We start from the raw sequence: 18,022 nt of genomic DNA on the forward strand, positions 1-18,022 counted from the left end.
GTCCCCGTGTCCCAGCTGTGTCCCCACCACCAGCTGCCACAGAGCAGCTGCCACTCCGCCCGAGCCCCCAGCCCGAAACTGCGCTGGGGGCTTTGTCCCCTGCGTCCCCCCGCTGTCCCAGCTCCCCCCCCCGGCCTTTCTTGTCCCCAGCTGCCCGAGGGGATGGCGCTTTGTCCCCCCGGCTGGGCCCCGCGGGGCCGGTTCCCACTGCCCGAGCAGACAAAGAAGCGCTGGGAGGGCTGGGCACGGCCGGGAAAGGGCCGGGACGGGCACTGGGCCACGGCGGGGATGTGCCTGGGAAGCGGGGCACTGTGGCACGGCCAGGGATGGGGACAGTGTCCCTGAGGATGGGGACCGGGGCGTGGCTGGGGATGGGGAAGAACAGGATGGATGGCAGGGGACAGGGATCGGGGTGTGGCCGAGGAGAACTGGGAGCCAGCGCAGTGGCCAGACAAGGGCTCGCTGGCGTCCCCGGCGATGGGGACCAGGGCGTGGTCCTGCCCGGTGTAACGGGAGCCAGGGCCGGTGCGGGCTCAGCCCCGGGGCCGAGAGCAGGGCGGGAGCGGGGACAGGATCGTGAACAACAGCGGGACGTGGGGGATGGGGACCGGGGGGGGGATTGAGACCCGGGCGTGACCGGTGGCTCAGCCAAGACCGGCGACCGGAACGCGGCAGGGACGGGGCCAAGGACACAGCCGGGGCCCCGCCAGCGGCGGGCGGGAGGCAGCGGCGGGGCCGGGCCGTGGCCGCCGCAGCCCCCGGGCCCCCCCCCCGCAACACCCGGCCTTTGTCTGCGGCTGCGGGGGGGCATTACCTCATCCCGGGCGCCCAATGGCCGCCGCCGCCCCCCCCCGGCCCCGCCGCCCGCCCCGCCCCGCCGCCGCTATAAAGCCCCGCACCGAGCCCCGCGCTCCGTCGCGCCTCTTACATCGACCGCCTCAGCGTCGGGCTGTGAGACCACCCCGGACCGACCGCCGCCATGGTGAGGAGGGCGCGGGGGGGCCCCGGTACCGCCCTTGTCCCCCGGCCCTATTCCCACGGTCCCTGTTTCCTCAGTCCCGTCGTTGTCCCTCGTTCCCATCCCCGCCGGTCCCATCCCCCCTGGATCCGTCCTTTACCCCGGTCCCCATCCCCACCCTCCCGTCATTGTCCCCGATTCCCATCCCCCGGGTCCCCGTCCCGCCGTTGCCCCCGGTCCCCAAGCCGCTTGGTCTCCATTCCCCCGATCTTTTCTTTCCCTCCCCCTCCCTCCCCTCCCCCGCCCGGGATGAGTCTCCGGCTCTGGGACTGATCCCGCACCGGGCGTGGCTCCCGTTACACCGGGTAAAAAGGGTCTCCCGGGACCCAGACCCGAATGTGGCTCCCGTTAAATGGTGCTGGAAGATCTTTCTGCCTCCCCCGAGCCCGCACCGGGCGTGGCTCCCGTTAAACCGGGCAGGATGGGACCCCCGGGACTCAGCACTGAGCTTCCATCGGGCGTGGCTCCCGTTAAACCGGGCGGGATGGGGCCCTAGCCCTGATCCCCGGTACCGCACCGGGCGTGGCTCCCGTTAAACCGGGCGGGATGGGACCCCCTCGGACCTCGCCCCGAATCTGCACCGGGCGTGGCTCCCGTCAAACCGGGCGGGATGGGACCCCTGGGAGCCAGCATTGAGCTCCCATCGGGCTTGGCTCCCGTCAAACCGGGCGGGATGGCTCCCCGGGGCTGAGCCCGTACTGGGCGTGGCACCGTTTGGACGGGGCAGGATCGGGCCCTTCTCTCAGTCCCGAGCCTCCGTCCTTCACTGGGCGTGGCTCCCGTTAAACCGGACAGGACAGACCCCCCCCGCCCCTGGTGCTGAGCCCTGACTGCGCTGGGCGTGGCCCCGGTTTCACGGTGCAGGACGGGTGCCCCGGTAAGGAATGGGCCCCCCCGGTGCCGAGCAGCTCATCCCGCACCAGACGATGAGACGCGGCAGGATGGGGCCCCCCCAGTCCGGCACTGGGCGTGGCCCTGGTTCAACTGGGACCGGGTGGGCAGGAGGAATCTCTGCAGCTGAGCCCTAGTGAGACGTTGTTGGGTCACAGCAGAGCCGGGTGGGGCAGGATGGGACCCTCGGGTGGGGCAGGATGGGACCCTCGGGGCTCCCTGTGCCAGCCTGGGGGCGGTTCAGCGCTCGGAGCGAGATGAGCCGCACGCACTGAGCTCCCCATCCCCCAACGGGCAGGATCCCATCGCCCGGGGGATGTGGGGTGATGGTCACGTGACAGGGTGGGACCCCCAGAGCTGAGCACCCCCTGCACTGGGTGCACCCCCAGAGCCAGAGCAATGGGGGTGTCTGGGCAGGATCTGGCCCCATCCGGCCCTGGGGCCGGGCCCTTCCCAGCTCGGTGCCAGCCCGGGGGGTGCTGGGGGGGCCCAGAGCGGGGCCGGAGGGGGTGAGCCGGTGCCGTGTGCCCCCGCAGCGCGAGTGCATCTCCATCCACGTGGGCCAAGCGGGCGTGCAGATCGGCAATGCCTGCTGGGAGCTGTACTGCCTGGAGCACGGCATCCAGCCCGACGGGCAGATGCCCAGCGACAAGACCATCGGCGGGGGGGACGACTCCTTCAACACCTTCTTCAGCGAGACGGGGGCCGGCAAGCACGTGCCCCGGGCCGTCTTCGTGGACCTGGAGCCCACGGTGATCGGTGAGGGGGCGCGGGGGGCGGCGGGCGGGCGCTGGGAGCGGGCGCTGGGTGCTGACGGGGCCCGGGGCTCTCCCCGCAGACGAGGTGCGCACGGGGACGTACCGGCAGCTCTTCCACCCCGAGCAGCTGATCACGGGCAAGGAGGATGCGGCCAACAACTACGCCCGCGGGCACTACACCATCGGGAAGGAGATCATCGACCTGGTCCTCGACCGCATCCGCAAGCTGGTAGGGGCTCGGGGGGTGCAGGTGGCGAGCGAGGACAAAGCCTCCGTTCTGTCTCACCCTCCCCTCCCGACTTGCTGGGCTGGGTTTAGATTTAATTTATTAATTAATGTTAATCCTGTTGTGCAGTGGCTGCCATTGGCCGGCAGTGGGACGCGGCGCAGCTGCCGCTGGAGCCGCTCCACAGCCCCCGGGCGCCGCCGGTGCTGAGCTCGGCAATTCCCTCTTTGTTCCCACTTGGCTCCCGCCGCGGCCGAGTCCAGCTGCGTGCGGTGGAGACTGGCGGCCCCGAGCCGGTCCCTCCCAAAGCCGTGTGGCCGTGCCATGCCTCACTGCCCAAACTTGTCCCTGTGCTGCTGCTGAGCTGGTGGCACCCCCGCGGCCCTGTGAGGTGCCTCTGGCCCACCCTGGTGGCCAAGGGCCTTCCCTGGGGGATTCACCATGAGTCAGTGCCCCACAGATGGAGTCAGGGCCATCCTGTCACCCATCCTGGTGGCTCCTGCTCTGCAGCTGGAAACCCCCCAGATGTCCTTGTGAGGCCACAGAGAGGAAGGAGCAACTTCTGCTGCCCAGAATAAACATGCCATCTCTTCCCCCCCCACCGCCTTTGTCTCTTCTTCCAGGCTGACCAGTGCACAGGGCTGCAGGGCTTCCTGGTGTTCCACAGCTTCGGGGGCGGCACCGGCTCCGGCTTCACCTCCCTGCTCATGGAGCGGCTCTCTGTCGACTATGGCAAGAAGTCCAAGCTGGAGTTCTCCATCTACCCGGCCCCGCAGGTCTCCACGGCCGTGGTGGAGCCCTACAACTCCATCCTCACCACCCACACCACCCTGGAGCACTCCGACTGTGCCTTCATGGTGGACAACGAGGCCATCTATGACATCTGCCGCCGCAACCTGGACATCGAGAGGCCCACCTACACCAACCTCAACAGGCTGATAGGCCAGATCGTGTCCTCCATCACGGCCTCCCTGCGCTTCGACGGGGCCCTGAATGTGGACCTGACGGAGTTCCAGACCAACCTGGTGCCGTACCCCCGCATCCACTTCCCGCTGGCCACCTATGCCCCCGTCATCTCGGCCGAGAAGGCTTATCACGAGCAGCTGTCGGTGGCCGAGATCACCAACGCCTGCTTCGAGCCGGCCAACCAGATGGTGAAGTGCGACCCCCGGCACGGCAAGTACATGGCGTGCTGCCTGCTGTACCGCGGGGACGTGGTGCCCAAGGACGTCAACGCCGCCATCGCCACCATCAAGACCAAGCGCACCATCCAGTTCGTGGACTGGTGCCCCACCGGCTTCAAGGTGGGCATCAACTACCAGCCGCCCACGGTGGTGCCCGGGGGGGACCTGGCCAAGGTGCAGAGGGCCGTGTGCATGCTGAGCAACACCACGGCCATCGCCGAGGCCTGGGCCCGCCTGGACCACAAGTTTGACCTGATGTACGCCAAGCGGGCGTTCGTGCACTGGTACGTGGGGGAGGGCATGGAGGAGGGGGAGTTCTCGGAGGCCCGGGAGGATATGGCTGCCCTGGAGAAGGATTACGAGGAGGTGGGGGTGGATTCTGTGGAAGGGGAGGGAGAGGAGGAAGGGGAGGAATACTAAACTCTCGAGGGTGCTGCTCGAACAGGGAACATGAATTAGTTGAGGCCCCCCCGGGGTCTGTAGCCGTGTGTGCGCCGCGCTCTGTCCTGTCAATGGTCTGTGCTTCAATGGAAAAGTCTGTGACGGACCCACCCGTCCTCTCCCGTGGGTCTGAATAAAAAGCATTCCCTGGCTCTGGTGTCTTCGCTCCCTGAGCTGCTGTCCCTCTCCCTCCCCGGCTTTCCACACTGTCCCCCAAAGCACACAACACTGCCCGGGGGTCCCTGCCTGCACCGGGCTCTCCGCCCTGTCCCTGCTGGGGGTTGTGGCGAGCCTGGCACCCCGCAGCCCCCCCAGACTGGTCCTGCCAAACCTGTGCTGCCCAAACTGGTCCTACCTCCCCATCTGGCTGGGCATTTCCCCCCATGCCCCAAGGGTGGAGGGGGGGGGGGGTGGCACTTGGGTTTTCTTAGGAGCGGGAGCCAAGTGAGCACAGTGGGGTGGGTTTAACTCTGGGGGGAGGGGGCTGGGGATCTGTAAAACCCCTCCCACGCTGGCAGAAGCCTTTTGTGTCTCTCCTGCCTGGGCAGGGGAGGGGCTGCACTGCCCCTGGAGAAGGGTGGGGTGTCCTCCTTACCACGGGGGGATGAGAGGGGTCCCTTCACCTCGCTGGGGGTCCAGGGATGCACGAGGCTCCCCCCAACCCCACCCGTGGCGTGTCCTGAAGTCCTGCTGACTCCTCTTGCAGGGGTGAGGAGTGGGCTGGGTTGGCCCCAGTCGTTTTGGGGGAGGGGGAATCTGGTGGTAGCTCCTCCCCAGGCAGGGGGGAGCCTCCTCACCCTCCCCTCTGCTGCTGCCTCGGGGCTCTGCTCGGAGATAAATAATGAAGGGGAAGTCGAACACTCAGTGAAACTTGAGCAGATGCTGCAGTGAGGGGGTGGGGTGAGGGACCCCTGGGACCCCCATTTGTGTGGTGCATCCCCCCCCCTTGGGCTGCACTATGAGCTCAGAAATGCCTCTGTTAGGCCCACAGCAGCACCTGGGCCGAGCTCTTCTTGAGCTTCTCAGCAACACTGTCCATTCCCAGGAACTTACATGGTCTAACGAGCTCCTGGATTTTAAGGAACAGCCTTGGGAACTGCTATTTCCTACCGGGGAGCAACCCAAGTGCAACAACATTTTGTGTTACCAGACTTTCAGAGGAAGTTCCTGACCCCGGGTCAGGGCCAGGATGGAAAATTACAATGACTAAAGTCAACTCTGGCAATGTTGTAACCAGTGGGTCCTGACTGAGACCCTCCGGGTTCACCTGGGCCCCAGCAGGATCTGACCAGCGTCTCCCTCGGAGCTGGAGACCTCTTGGAGCTGGAGAACTGAGCTCGAGGTGGATTTTTCACAGCTATTTACACCTGCACAGGTGGGTGTCTGCACGTGAGGGTGAATATTCCACAGCGAATGTCCGAGGAATGTTGCTCTCACATTGTTAAATACGTCAGACTTGTAAGTAAAATAGACCCACGAGTGAGTTACTATTGTGCTTGTGATAAATTCTCTATGAATCTTTTGTTAAATTATTTAAATTGAGCTGTGGGTTAAGTTTAAGTGCTGTTAAACCTTTAGGCTTACACACTGGTCAAGTCCAGGGCTCAGTTTGGCAATGGGGGGGGGGGATCCACTCTGCCCCTTGTGACTCAGCAGGAGCCTCTTTTTCCTTTGTATCCTTATCCTTCTTTTATCCATCCCCGGCCTCCACTTAGGTAACGTTTGGGTTTATTTTGCTTTTAGATTGATTGATTTTAGATTTCAGCACAGTTTTTCTCCGCGTGCTTTGACCATCGGGTGAGTCACACGGGAGGGGAGGGGGAAGTCGCCAAAGAATTTTGTCGCACTTTCACTTTTAACATTCCAGCGGCTTTTGCCGGTGATTATCTGAGCCACCCAAAACGCTGCTGTGACACCGTCCCAGAGGCGACGCGATGAGCAGGGAGCGTGGGGGGGTGTGGGGGTGTGATGAGCGGGACGTGACCCCCCCTTCCCGGAACACCCCCTCCACAAACAGCCGATGAGCCACACTGGGAGCGGCTCTGCCAGGAGCGGGCGCCACGTTGGCATCGCCGGGGGAGCCCCGCGGACCCCCGGGCGCCATCGGGGACCCCCGTGCCGAGAGCGGGGAGGGAGCCCGGAGCGGCCGGGCCGAGGCGGGGGGGGAACAGCCCCTTCCCGGCCGGGGGAAGGGGGGGAGCGGCGGTGCCGGAGCGGCCACGCGGCCGGGGAGGCGAATGGCGAGAGCCACGTCAGCGCTGCGGCCGCGGCCGATGCTGCAGCAACACCCCCGGCTGGGGGGGACCCCGGCCCGGGGGGGCTCTGCTGGCCGGGTGGGGGGGGTGTTGCAGGTTCCCCCCCACACACACACACCGCCCCAGCAGCGTGCGCTGCCGAAGGGGCCGCTGGGTTTTCCGCAAAGCTCTTGGCAAAACAGGAAGGCGGATTATTGGGAGCAAATAGCTCCGGGGATTAGATGCGGGGAGGGGGGGGATGGCCCCCCCTTGGCTCGCCCCTCATTACTCCCACCCCCCCTCGGTGCTCCCTGCGGCCTCACAGCCGGGCAGGGAACTGCTCCGAGCGAGGGGGGGGCACACGGGGGGACCACAGCACATCCCCCCTCTTTCATGGGCATCGCGGTGGCCCCCGTGGCAGGGGTGGGGAGCCGGGGGGGCTGCCTGGCTGGGGAGGGGGGTCCCGGTGCTGCGGGCACGGCTGAGATAAAGCCCAGCCTGTAAACAGGGTTGCCCACCCCCCAAGCGAAACCCGAGCGAGGGGACCAGGGCCCCCCATCGCAGTGGGATGAAGGGGTGCAGATGGGCCGGGGGGGTGATCAGAGGTGCGGAAGGGCCGGGGGGGGTGCTGAGCGCTATAGATGGGCTGGGGAGCTCGGGCTGGGGGGCTCCCCAGGCTGCAGATGGGCTGGGAGGGACCCCTGGGTTGCGGATGAGCCGGGATGGAGTGGGAGGGGGGGGGCTGAGCAGTGCAGATGGGGCGGGGGGGGGGATCCGTCCGCAGAAGCCGATTAACGGCCTGGGGACGGGAAAGGGACGGGGGGGGAACACACCGGGCGCGGCAGCACGTGCCGCCCCCCCCCCCATGTCGCAGTTTTCCTCCGCAGCGGAGCTGCACTGAGAGGGAGGGGCGGCGGACAGGGGAGGGCGGGGATGGCCGTGCCCCCCCCCCCCCCCGGCGGCCAACGCAGTAAGAGGGGGGGGCTGAGGACCGCAGGAAGGTCAGACCCCCTCCGGTACCCCCCCACACCCCGTACCTGGAGCCCCTCACGAGCCCGGGGTGGGGATGGGGGGGAGCTGCACCCCACGGGGGGGGGGGCCCAAAACCCCGCAGCGGGGAGGAGGCGGAACGCGCCACTCGCCTCAGCCAATCGGCGGCGTGAGAGCGCTGATGGGCGGGCGGAGAGACCAATGGGAGCGCGGGGCGGGGGCGCTCGCCCGCCCCCCCCAGTCGGTATATAGGGGGGCGCCCAGGGGCGGCGGCAGCTGGTACTTGCGTCGATTCTTTGCTTGTCGGGACGAGTAACCGAGCCACCATGGTGAGGGGGGGCTGGCCACACGGGGGGGGGTCTGGGCGACTGGGGAGGAAGGGCTGGAGCTGGGGGGCGCGGGGGATTTGGGGGGGGGGAATGGGAGGGGGGTGGAGAAGAGGACGAATGAGCGGCGGGGGGGGAGACTTGGGAGGACAGGAAATAGGGGCGGGGGGATATAGGAGTGGGGGGACAGACTTCGGTGGCACAGCAGGGGCTGGGGGTACGGCAGGAGCGGTGGGTGGGCACAGAGGGGCTGGGGAGGGTAGAGAAGGGGCTGGGGGGGCCCTGAGCAGGGGCAGAGGGTGCCGTCTCTGCTGGGGGGAGCACCCCTCGGTGGGTTACAGCACCCCGGGAGGGGGGCGAATACGGCACCTCCGGGGTGGTCGCACGTGGTCCCCGGTAGCCCCCCGGTGGGGGCGGGGCCAGCCCGACCGTTACCGTTCCCGCGCGCGGGAAGGCGCGCGCCGGGGGCACAGCCCCGCCCCTCGCTTGGGGCACAGCCCCGCCCCTCCCCCGTCTAAGCCCTCTCCCCCCCAAATCCAGCCCTGAACCCCCCCCCCCTCCAACCTCACCCCTCCCTGCGTGAGCCCCCAACCCCTCCTGTCCCCGCGAGCCCGACCCGGCGGGGCCGATCCTGCCCGGTGAGTCCTGGGGGGGCTCCCGCCGCCGCTGCCCGCCCCAGATCGACCCCCCCCGGCCGGGCGGGAGGAACGCGCGGAGCAGGTGGTGCGGGGCGGGGAGCGGCCGGGAATGTGCGGGACCCCCCGGGGGTGACGCCATCGGCCCATCCCCGCCGTCTCAGGTCAGCTGGGGCGGTCCCGGCCCCGCTGCTGCCCTTGACTTCCTTCTCCTCCTCCTCTTCCTCCTCCCCAGCCTCGCCCTGCCCGGGCTGCCGGGCTGGAAAATGTCCTCCCTGGGCGCCATTTGGGAGCAGATGGAGGCAGCTGCGGGGCCTCGGGACCCCCAGTGCTGTGCCCACTCGTGCCTCCAGTCAGTCCCCAAACACGGGTGTCCCCCGCACCTCTCTCCTTGGCTCCTGGGTGGCCCCAGTGCTGCTCAGCCAGAGGTTGGGGCACAACAGCGGTTTGGGGGGGCTGAGCTTGGCCCCCCGTGTGAGATCTCCATCCCCCATCAGGCAGAGTCCGAGCTCCCAGGTGGGGCAGGGTGGGACCCCCAGAGCTGAGCACCCCCTGCACTGGGTGCACCCCCAGACCCAGAGCAATGGGGGTGTCTGGGCAGGATCTGGCCCCATCCGGCCCTGGGGCCAGGCCCTTCCCAGCTCGGTGCCAGCCCGGGGGGTGCTGGGGGGGCCCAGAGCGGGGCCGGAGGGGGTGAGCCGGTGCCGTGTGCCCCCGCAGCGCGAGTGCATCTCCATCCACGTGGGCCAAGCGGGCGTGCAGATCGGCAATGCCTGCTGGGAGCTGTACTGCCTGGAGCACGGCATCCAGCCCGACGGGCAGATGCCCAGCGACAAGACCATCGGCGGGGGGGACGACTCCTTCAACACCTTCTTCAGCGAGACGGGGGCCGGCAAGCACGTGCCCCGGGCCGTCTTCGTGGACCTGGAGCCCACGGTGATCGGTGAGGGGGCGCGGGGGGCGGCGGGCGGGCGACGGGCGGGCGCTGGGAGCGGGCGCTGGGTGCTGACGGGGCCCGGGGCTCTCCCCGCAGACGAGGTGCGCACGGGGACGTACCGGCAGCTCTTCCACCCCGAGCAGCTGATCACGGGCAAGGAGGATGCGGCCAACAACTACGCCCGCGGGCACTACACCATCGGGAAGGAGATCATCGACCTGGTCCTCGACCGCATCCGCAAGCTGGTGAGCGGCCCATGGTGGGGCGATCCCACTCCAGGTGGGGGTCTGGGGACAAAGGGAAGCCCCAGATGTCCCTGGGTAGGCACCCAGTGGAATGTGGATGGCTCAGGGTATGTCCCTAGGGTCTGGATGTGCTTGTGGGTCATGTGTCAGCTTGCACCACGCCGTGGCTCCCTGTGGGGTCTGGATCCTTTAAGTCAAGATCAGGACTAGCCCCTTTATTTCCCTTCTGCTTGGGTCATTTCTGTCCCTGGGAAAACCTTATTTCATCCCTTTTTTTAAGGTCATGTGAGGTTTTTTCTTGATCTGCACTCTGATCCCTCTTGACCAACTGCTTATGAGCAGCTGTGCCAAGTGTTTAACTCTTGCTGGGTCAGCTCTTGTGGATTCCCCCTTCCCTCAAGGAGACTGCCAGGGTTGTGACAGGAAAAAGCTAAGTGTCCCCAGATCCCTGCGGGAAGAGACCCCTTTCCCTGAGGACTGGTCATGACAAATCACAGGGCACTGTGGCTGGAAGCAGAGCCTGAGATCCTGGGGTGAATATTTGACATCCTGGGCGACTGGGTAGCAGCTGAAATAGAGAATTACTGATGGTTTGGTCTTGTTTTCCTCTTCCCTTCTTCCAGGCTGACCAGTGCACAGGGCTGCAGGGCTTCCTGGTGTTCCACAGCTTCGGGGGCGGCACCGGCTCTGGCTTCACCTCCCTGCTCATGGAGCGGCTCTCTGTCGACTATGGCAAGAAGTCCAAGCTGGAGTTCTCCATCTACCCGGCCCCACAGGTCTCCACGGCCGTGGTGGAGCCCTACAACTCCATCCTCACCACCCACACCACCCTGGAGCACTCCGACTGTGCCTTCATGGTGGACAACGAGGCCATCTATGACATCTGCCGCCGCAACCTGGACATCGAGAGGCCCACCTACACCAACCTCAACCGCCTCATCAGCCAGATCGTGTCCTCCATCACGGCCTCCCTGCGCTTTGATGGGGCCCTGAACGTGGACCTGACGGAGTTCCAGACCAACCTGGTGCCGTACCCCCGCATCCACTTCCCGCTGGCCACCTACGCCCCCGTCATCTCGGCCGAGAAGGCTTATCACGAGCAGCTGTCGGTGGCCGAGATCACCAACGCCTGCTTCGAGCCGGCCAACCAGATGGTGAAGTGCGACCCCCGGCACGGCAAGTACATGGCGTGCTGCCTGCTGTACCGCGGGGACGTGGTGCCCAAGGACGTCAACGCCGCCATCGCCACCATCAAGACCAAGCGTAGCATCCAGTTCGTGGACTGGTGCCCCACCGGCTTCAAGGTGGGCATCAACTACCAGCCGCCCACAGTGGTGCCCGGGGGGGACCTGGCCAAGGTGCAGAGGGCCGTGTGCATGCTGAGCAACACCACGGCCATCGCCGAGGCCTGGGCCCGCCTGGACCACAAGTTTGACCTGATGTACGCCAAGCGGGCGTTCGTGCACTGGTACGTGGGGGAGGGCATGGAGGAGGGGGAGTTCTCGGAGGCCCGGGAGGATATGGCTGCCCTGGAGAAGGATTACGAGGAGGTGGGGGTGGATTCTGTGGAAGGGGAGGGAGAGGAGGAAGGGGAGGAATACTAAAAGCTGGGTTCCTTCTGTCGCTGTCGCATGTTCACAAAATGTCCGCTTCAAACACTTGAGCTTCCTTGTGCACTGGGTGCGTTTTGGGGTGTGCTGTCCTTTCTGATGTGATCATGCAGATTTTCCATGTGTCTGTGAATAAAAGGCTTTAAGAGAAGCTCCAGTGTGTCGGATACAAACCCTCTGTGTCAGCGCCCGCTCTCGCCTGGGCCGGCTGGCCCCATCCCATGGGAACAGACTGTCCCTATTGTCTGTGCCCAGTGAAGCGGCTGGCATGCCTCTGCTCTTGCCCGAGCTGGCACTGGCCACCCCTTTGCCTGCTCTCCTCCCTGGGGAGTGAAGCCCCCCCATCACTGGGTGCTGCAGGTTGGGGTCACCCTGGGTGTGCTGCCGGGCTCCTCTGTGAGAAGGGGGTGCCCTGCCCTGCCCCTGCCCGGTGCCCCCAGCGCTGGGGAGCCCCTACCCTTCTCCCCTGGGCCCCTGCGGGATTAACCCGGCCGAGATTAGCCGTGTCCCGGGATTAACTCCATCCCTGCACTTAATCCCGGGGGGTTTCTCGGGGGCCGCTGCCCCGTGGGAGCGGCCAGCGGGCGCTCAGCCTATCAGCGCGCGGCGCACCGCCCGCCCACCAATGAGCGGCGCTTCATTCAGGGCCCGGAGCCAATGGGGGGCGGGGGGCGGGGCCGGCCGGGCCCGTTCATTGCGGCCTAGCGGATACATTGTAGCGGGGCGGGGCCGAGGGGGCGGGGCCCGACCCCGCGGGCTCCGAGCGGCGCTTCCCGGCGGCACCGGAGGGTCTGTCCCGGAGCGGCGGCACCGGAGCGGCGGCACCGGACCGTCTGTTCCGGCCCTGCTGGCCCGGCCCGGCCATGCTGGCCGCAGTATGGCCCCTCTGGAGCAGGACGCGCTGGCCGTGCGGGAGCAGCTCTTCCACGAGAGGGTCCGCGAGTGCATCGTGAGTGCCCCCGGGGATCGCGGTGAGGGGCGGCGGGCGGGGGAAGGAGCCCGGTGTGGCGGGGAGACGTGGGGAGGAGGGGGCTGGGAGCTCGCAGCCCCCCGCGGGAGGGTGAGATCCCCGGCGGCGGCTGTGGGGCCCGGCTGTGGAGGTGCCCCACGCCCGGTCCTTATCGGTGCCAGGGCCGCGGCGGCTGCGTGTGCCCCGCAGATAGCGGGGTCCCGGGGCTGAGCCCTGCTGAGCCCCCCCCTTGAACCCTCTGCCAGCCCCGGCAGTCCCGGCTGGGGTCCTGGGTACTGGGCTGTGCCAGGCCAGCCCTGTGCCAGGCTCCTGGCTCTGTCCCTGTCCCCAGCAGCTCAGTGTCAGTGGGAAGGGGCCCTGCAGAGCCCCCCCAACCCTTGGGCCCTGGTGAGGGAGGCAGCTGGGTCTGCTCCTCTGTTCCTGCTGCCACAGGCTCAGGGATGATGATGACCTGGGTGTCCTGATCCTGGCATCTCCCAAGGATCCTCAGGATGCTGCGTGCAGGGTGACCAGGGGGGCTGTGACCAGTAGTGCCAGGGCCATCTTGCCACAGCCAAATTCAGTGCCTAGAGGGAGGACCTCGTGGCCACAGCCCAACATCTCTGCCCTGGGTCTCACAGATCTCCATCCTGGGGAGCCACATCTCACCCAGGAGCCCCTTGCTCAGCACGGCCAGTGCGGAGCCCACTCGGCCCGACTTCCCTGCGTGCAGGAGGTGCTGGGGGTCCCTCAGCCAGGCAGAGCATTGTGCTTTGGGGTACAGACCATGGCAGGAGGGGACCTGTGATCTGAGCCTCTTTGCTGGGTGGAAGCAGGAGCAGAAGGACCCGCTGGGCGCTGCCCTTTGGGGTGTCCAGGGCTGGGCCAGCTCTGGGGGCAGATCCTGGGGACCCCCAGCCAACCGAGTCCCCCCAGGCCGGGCAGGAGGGAGGTGCCTCGGCTCCTCCTGTGCCAAGGTGGAGGGTTCGGGTGACCTTTCCCCGCCCTGCCGCGTCCCCGGTGGGATGAAAGGTCGCCGTGTTCCCTGCACATCATCTGCTCCGGCGTGACCTCGGCGTTCCGGGGGCGGGAGGGACTCCACGGCCGGCCTTGCCGCCTCAGTCAAGGCTGTTCCCGTGGCTCTGCCGGGTGCCGGTGCCAGCGGAGCGAGGGCTGCGGGATCAGGCGCTTCAGGGGTGTCCCACGGGGTCTCATCTCCAGCTCTGCCAGCACAGGCTGACCTCGAGCTGCTGTGTGGGTCCTCAGCCCCCTGGCCTGGGTGCTGTGGCAGTCTGAGGGCACCTATGGGCGAGCCCCGGGTGCAGCCCCCGGGCACGGATGGGGCTGAGCACACAGGTGGGGTGTTTTTCCAGGAGTGGAAAAACAAATAGGGTGGAGTAGATGGGCCCTGGGGCATCGCCCGGGGTAGGAGCTGGGGTAGGAGCGCTGCCCTCCGGGCCTGCCTGCACTGCCCATGCTCCTCTGCCCGCAGATCTGTGCCCTGCTCTTCGCCAGCCTCTACATCCTCTGCCACTTCATCATAACCCACTTCAAGAAGCACACGGACTTCACAGCAGGTAGGAGCTACCAGAGCTGGGCAGCCCTTGGCAGCCACATTCAGCCTCCCCAGGGTTGTTTCTCCCTCACTTTCAGCCTCTCTGGTCCTGCCACAGCCCGGGTTTCCGTGACACCAGTCCCTGCAGGGCACCCACCAGCTGCCCCAGGGGAGAGCAGAGCCCAGTTCCCTGGAGGGGTTTCTGTTCAGAGCAGTGGGAGGTTGGGGAGGGGGTAGGGAGTGATGCTCCAGGCAGCCCTGCCTCCCCCAGCCCCTCGGTTTGGGGTTTTGTCCCCGCAGTGCACGATGACGAGGATGCTGCTGTCAACAGGATTGCGTAAGTTCCTGTCTGTCCTTTCCCTGAAACTCTGCCCCTTCCTCAGCTGGGACACCGTGTCCCGTGGGTGCTGCTGACACTGGGTGGCACAGCTGGGCTGTGGCACCCCCAGAGGCCCTGACCCGGAGGTGACACTCGTCCCTCTGGCAGGCTGGGGCTCTGCACCTTCACCCTGGCCGTGGCACTGGGCGCCGTCCTCCTCCTGCCCTTCTCCATCATCAGCAACGAGGTGCTGCTCTCCTTCCCCCACAACTACTACATCCAGTGGCTCAGCGGGTCCCTCGTCCACGGTGGGTGCACAGGGTGACCCTGTGAGTGCCTCCAGGGCTGTGGGTCAGGCTTCACCCCCCCCCCCGGGTGCTCATCCCATGCTGTTCTCCCTCCTCCAGGCCTCTGGAACTTGATCTTCCTCTTCTCCAACCTGTCCCTCGTGTTCCTCATGCCCTTTGCCTACTTCTTCACCGAGTCAGAGGGGTTTGCAGGATCCAAGAAGGTGGGTGGTCCCGTGGATGTCCCCCCTGTGCCCCCCATCCCTGGCTCCACACTGACCCCACTCCCGCAGGGCATCATGGCCAGGGTGTACGAGACGTCCGTGGTGCTGCTGCTGCTGACGCTGCTGGTGCTGGGCATGGTCTGGGTGGCCTCTGCCATCGTGGGCAACGACGCTGCCAGTCGCCAGTCGCTCTATGGTGGGTGCTGCTGGGGTGCCCAGGGCTCTCCCAGCTCCGGCGGGGCAGGATCAGGCCCTGGCACTGAATGGGACAAGGGGTGCCTGGTGCCACCGGCCTGATCCTGCCATCTCCACAGACCTCTGGGAATATTACCTGCCCTACCTCTACTCCTGCATCTCCCTCTTTGGTGTGCTGCTTCTGCTGTGTGAGTCGTTGGATGCCCCCCGAGGTGCCCCGGCCCCAGTGGCCCGTCCTGCTCTGGGTGCAGGTCCCCGGGGGTGCCCAGCTGGGAGAAGGGCGTGCTCCCTGCAAATGGGGTCTGGAGGGGTCATTGTGCAGGGCTGAGCCCCCCGCCCTAGCCAGGACCCTTCTGGGGGTGCTGGGAGGGGTAGGATGCTGGGACACCCCCTGTTCAGCCTCTCCTCCCACCACAGTGTGCACCCCCTTCGGCCTCTCCACCATGTTCACCGTCACGGGGAAGCTGCTGGTGAAACCCCGGGTGAGGAGGTGTCCCCTCCCTGATCCCACTGCCCCAGCCTGGGTGTGACTGTCCCCAGGGCTGCCTGGTCTCTCACCCTGGGCATGGGGAGCCATTCATGCCCCCTCACTGGCTGCTCACGGGCTCCTCACCCATCCCCAGCTCCTGGAAGACCTGGACGAGCAGTTGAGCTGCACGAGGTTTGAGGAAGCTGCTGTATCCCGCAGGATCCGCTCTGGTGGGTGCCCGGCACGGGAAGGGGGAGCACAGGGTGGACTGAGGGTCCCTGTGCCCCACCATGAGAGCATTCAGCCCCCCTGAGCCCCTCGGTGTGTCCCCCCTGGCAGGCAAAGCTTCCTGCTGGCTGAACCTGGACATGGAGCTGCTGCAGGAGCAGTTCTTTGCCATCCGGAGCAAGAGGCGGAAATTGGGTGAGGAGCCTGGGGGGGAAGATCGGGATACCTGGATTCCTCCCAGCTTGGCACTGGGAGCACTGGGTCCCCGGCAGCCTGTGCTCCATGGAGGGAGTGGGATAGAAAATGGGGTAGGGGCTGTTACCCCCTGTCCTGGCAGCTTGGGGCCCCCTCAGTCTCCCACCCTGGGGTGGGGGCTCTTCTCCCCTCTCACCTGGGCACATCCCCCCCAGAGCTGCGGCACCGAGCGTCGCCCTGGCAGAGGAACCTGGGCTACCCCCTGGCCATGCTGGGCCTCCTGGCGCTGACGGTGAGTGGCCCTTGGCACCCAGGGGAGCTGGGGGTCGCCCCTGTCCCCTCCACTGCCCTCACTCCCTCCCTGCTCCTCCCAGGGCATTTCTGTGCTCATCGTCTGCTTCCACGTCCTGGAGCTGCTGCTGGACGATGCCGCGATGCCACGGGGCATCCAGGTACCCGGGCAGGGGGATGGGGCAGTGTGGGGTCGTGTCCCTCGCTGGTCTGGGGACTGTTCCCCCCAGCCTGCCCCTCCTCTCTCAGCAGGACGCGTCCCTGGGCCAGGTCTCCTTCTCCATCTTTGGTTCCTTCGGAGCTGCCCTGCAGGTCGTCCTCATCTTGTATCCTTCCAGCGGGCACTTGTGTCCCCAGCGATGTCCCTTTTGTCCCCAACACTGTCCCCAGGGCCATCCCACCCTGTTTTCCTCCTTAACATCCCTCCCAGCTACCTGATGGTCTCCTCTGTCGTGGGCTTCTACAGCTCCCCCCTCTTCACCCGCCTGCTCCCGGAGCGGCAGGACACCCCCCTCACCAAGGTGGGAGCTCCGGGCTGGGCTTGGGGGGCTCCTGGGCTCCCCTTGATGTGCAGGACCCCCCGTCCCCACAGAGCACCACGTGGTGTCCCCATGCGAGGGGACAAAGCGTCCCAGTGCTGGGAAGGACCTCGGTGGTTCTCCAGCATTTGAGGAGCCCCTTCCCCAGCCTGGGAGGGTCCCTGAGGCAGCACTGCCCCCCCCCCCAAACCCTCCTTCCTCTCCTCAGATCATCGGGAACTGTGTCTCCCTGCTGGTGCTCAGCTCGGCACTGCCCGTATTCTCCAGGACACTGGGTGAGCCCCTGGAGGGATCGGGGTGACCCCGGGACGGGGGTGTCCCCAGGGTTGGGGTGCTCTGACCGGTGTCCCACACCCCTGGGCAGGGATCACCCGTTTTGACCTCCTGGGGGATTTTGGCCGCTTCAACTGGTTGGGGAACTTTTACATCGTCTTCCTCTACAACATGGGCTTCGCGGGGCTCACCACGCTGTGCCTGGTCAAAAGGGTCTCCTGGGCCGTGCAGGCTGAGCTCATCCGTGCCTTCGGTGAGGATGAGGGGCTGTGGGGACACGGGGCTGGGTGCTGGGGTGTCCCCTGTGCCCCTCCAGCTCTCACACTCTCCCTCTGCCCAGGTCTGCACAGGCTCCCGCTGCCCGTGACGTGCCGCCGGCCCCTCGTCAAGTCCTGCTGAGGCTGGAGACAGCGACGTGGCCCCCCAGCCACGGTGGCCCCCCAGCCACAGAGCTGGCACCGATGGCACCTGGTGCTTCAGGGACACTGGGGCCACCCAGGGACAACCAAGACCCCACGGGAGGGGGGACACCCCCCGAGCTCTGTCTCAGCCTGTTGCGCTGCTGAGCCTTGGCCTTGAGCCCCGTCCCTGTCACCCCCCCGGGGGTGTCCCCGAGGCTGTGCTGGCTGCAGCCCCCCCATCCTCTTTACATACCTCGTGTGAGAGTGGCTGGGCCCCCTCCCCCACCCCTCCAGGCTGTTCCCTCGGGCCTGGTTGGGTTTTAAATGTCCCCCCCACCCCAGGGACTGTTCTGACACTACGGGGACGGCCCCGTGTCCCCTGCCCACCGTCACTCCACAGCCCGTCCCCGTGTCACTCTGGGGCTGCAGGGGGGCACTGGTTGTGTCCCCCCCACCCCGAGGCCTTTGGGGTCCCTAATAGGGGGGCCTGGGGTGCAGAGGACAAGCCCCTCTCTCTGGCAGCTTGGTGTGATGAGTCTGTTAGTTCTCTGTTACCACAGAACTTGTTTGGAGCAATAAATAGTGTCTCTTTTTTATATAAA

The 18,022-nt window shown here is 66.6% G+C and overlaps 3 protein-coding genes across 5 annotated transcripts; all 3 read left to right on the plus strand.

Annotated features, from left to right (window-relative positions):
- Nucleotides 1-885: 885 nt before the first annotated feature.
- Nucleotides 886-4,670, plus strand: TUBA1A (tubulin alpha 1a). The gene is made up of 4 exons (XM_027727360.2): nt 886-982; nt 2,446-2,668; nt 2,748-2,896; nt 3,517-4,670. Exons 1-4 carry the CDS (start codon nt 980-982, stop codon nt 4,495-4,497), a joined length of 1,356 nt encoding a protein of 451 aa, XP_027583161.1. The 5' UTR covers nt 886-979; the 3' UTR covers nt 4,498-4,670.
- A 3,307-nt stretch (nt 4,671-7,977) lies between these two features.
- Nucleotides 7,978-11,646, plus strand: LOC113991207 (tubulin alpha-1B chain). The gene is made up of 4 exons (XM_027727314.2): nt 7,978-8,071; nt 9,424-9,646; nt 9,737-9,885; nt 10,509-11,646. The coding sequence occupies exons 1-4, from the start codon at nt 8,069-8,071 to the stop codon at nt 11,487-11,489; spliced, it is 1,356 nt and encodes a 451-aa protein (XP_027583115.1). The 5' UTR covers nt 7,978-8,068; the 3' UTR covers nt 11,490-11,646.
- Nucleotides 11,647-12,350: 704 nt separating this feature from the next.
- On the plus strand, nt 12,351-18,002 carry LMBR1L (limb development membrane protein 1 like). 3 transcript variants are annotated; one of them, XM_027727324.2, is made up of 17 exons: nt 12,351-12,444; nt 13,937-14,021; nt 14,300-14,336; nt 14,487-14,626; nt 14,726-14,829; nt 14,899-15,025; nt 15,144-15,212; nt 15,442-15,506; nt 15,648-15,723; nt 15,833-15,916; nt 16,132-16,208; nt 16,291-16,368; nt 16,457-16,533; nt 16,638-16,728; nt 16,955-17,021; nt 17,111-17,272; nt 17,360-18,002. In XM_027727324.2, exons 1-17 carry the CDS (start codon nt 12,373-12,375, stop codon nt 17,416-17,418), a joined length of 1,470 nt encoding a protein of 489 aa, XP_027583125.1. In that variant the 5' UTR covers nt 12,351-12,372; the 3' UTR covers nt 17,419-18,002. The 3 variants fall into 3 exon arrangements, with proteins under 3 accessions (XP_027583125.1, XP_027583126.1, XP_027583127.1); XM_027727325.2 differs by having other exon boundaries at nt 16,460-16,533; XM_027727326.2 differs by lacking the exon at nt 12,351-12,444 and adding an exon at nt 13,760-13,800.
- The last annotated feature ends 20 nt before the right edge of the window (nt 18,003-18,022 follow it).

The sequence above is a fragment of the Pipra filicauda genome, unplaced genomic scaffold (genome assembly GCF_003945595.2).
Source record: "Pipra filicauda isolate LSUMZ 115617 unplaced genomic scaffold, ASM394559v2 scaffold704_size142039_pilon, whole genome shotgun sequence".
In the NCBI taxonomy this organism is placed as follows: Eukaryota; Metazoa; Chordata; class Aves; order Passeriformes; family Pipridae; genus Pipra; species Pipra filicauda.

Excerpts from the sequence above, each read along its gene's own strand:
- LOC113991207 (XM_027727314.2), top strand. Across the intron at positions 9,647-9,736 it reads CCTGGAGCCCACGGTGATCG|ACGAGGTGCGCACGGGGACG; the intron begins GTGAGGGGGCGC and ends CTCTCCCCGCAG. Across the intron at positions 9,886-10,508 it reads TCGACCGCATCCGCAAGCTG|GCTGACCAGTGCACAGGGCT; the intron begins GTGAGCGGCCCA and ends CCCTTCTTCCAG.
- TUBA1A (XM_027727360.2), top strand. Across the intron at positions 2,669-2,747 it reads CCTGGAGCCCACGGTGATCG|ACGAGGTGCGCACGGGGACG; the intron begins GTGAGGGGGCGC and ends CTCTCCCCGCAG. Across the intron at positions 2,897-3,516 it reads TCGACCGCATCCGCAAGCTG|GCTGACCAGTGCACAGGGCT; the intron begins GTAGGGGCTCGG and ends CTCTTCTTCCAG.
- LMBR1L (XM_027727324.2), top strand. The coding sequence starts at position 12,373 with ATGGCCCCTCTGGAGCAGGACGCGCTGGCCGTGCGGGAGCAGCTCTTC. Across the intron at positions 15,213-15,441 it reads TGGTGTGCTGCTTCTGCTGT|TGTGCACCCCCTTCGGCCTC; the intron begins GTGAGTCGTTGG and ends CTCCCACCACAG. Across the intron at positions 17,273-17,359 it reads TGAGCTCATCCGTGCCTTCG|GTCTGCACAGGCTCCCGCTG; the intron begins GTGAGGATGAGG and ends CCCTCTGCCCAG.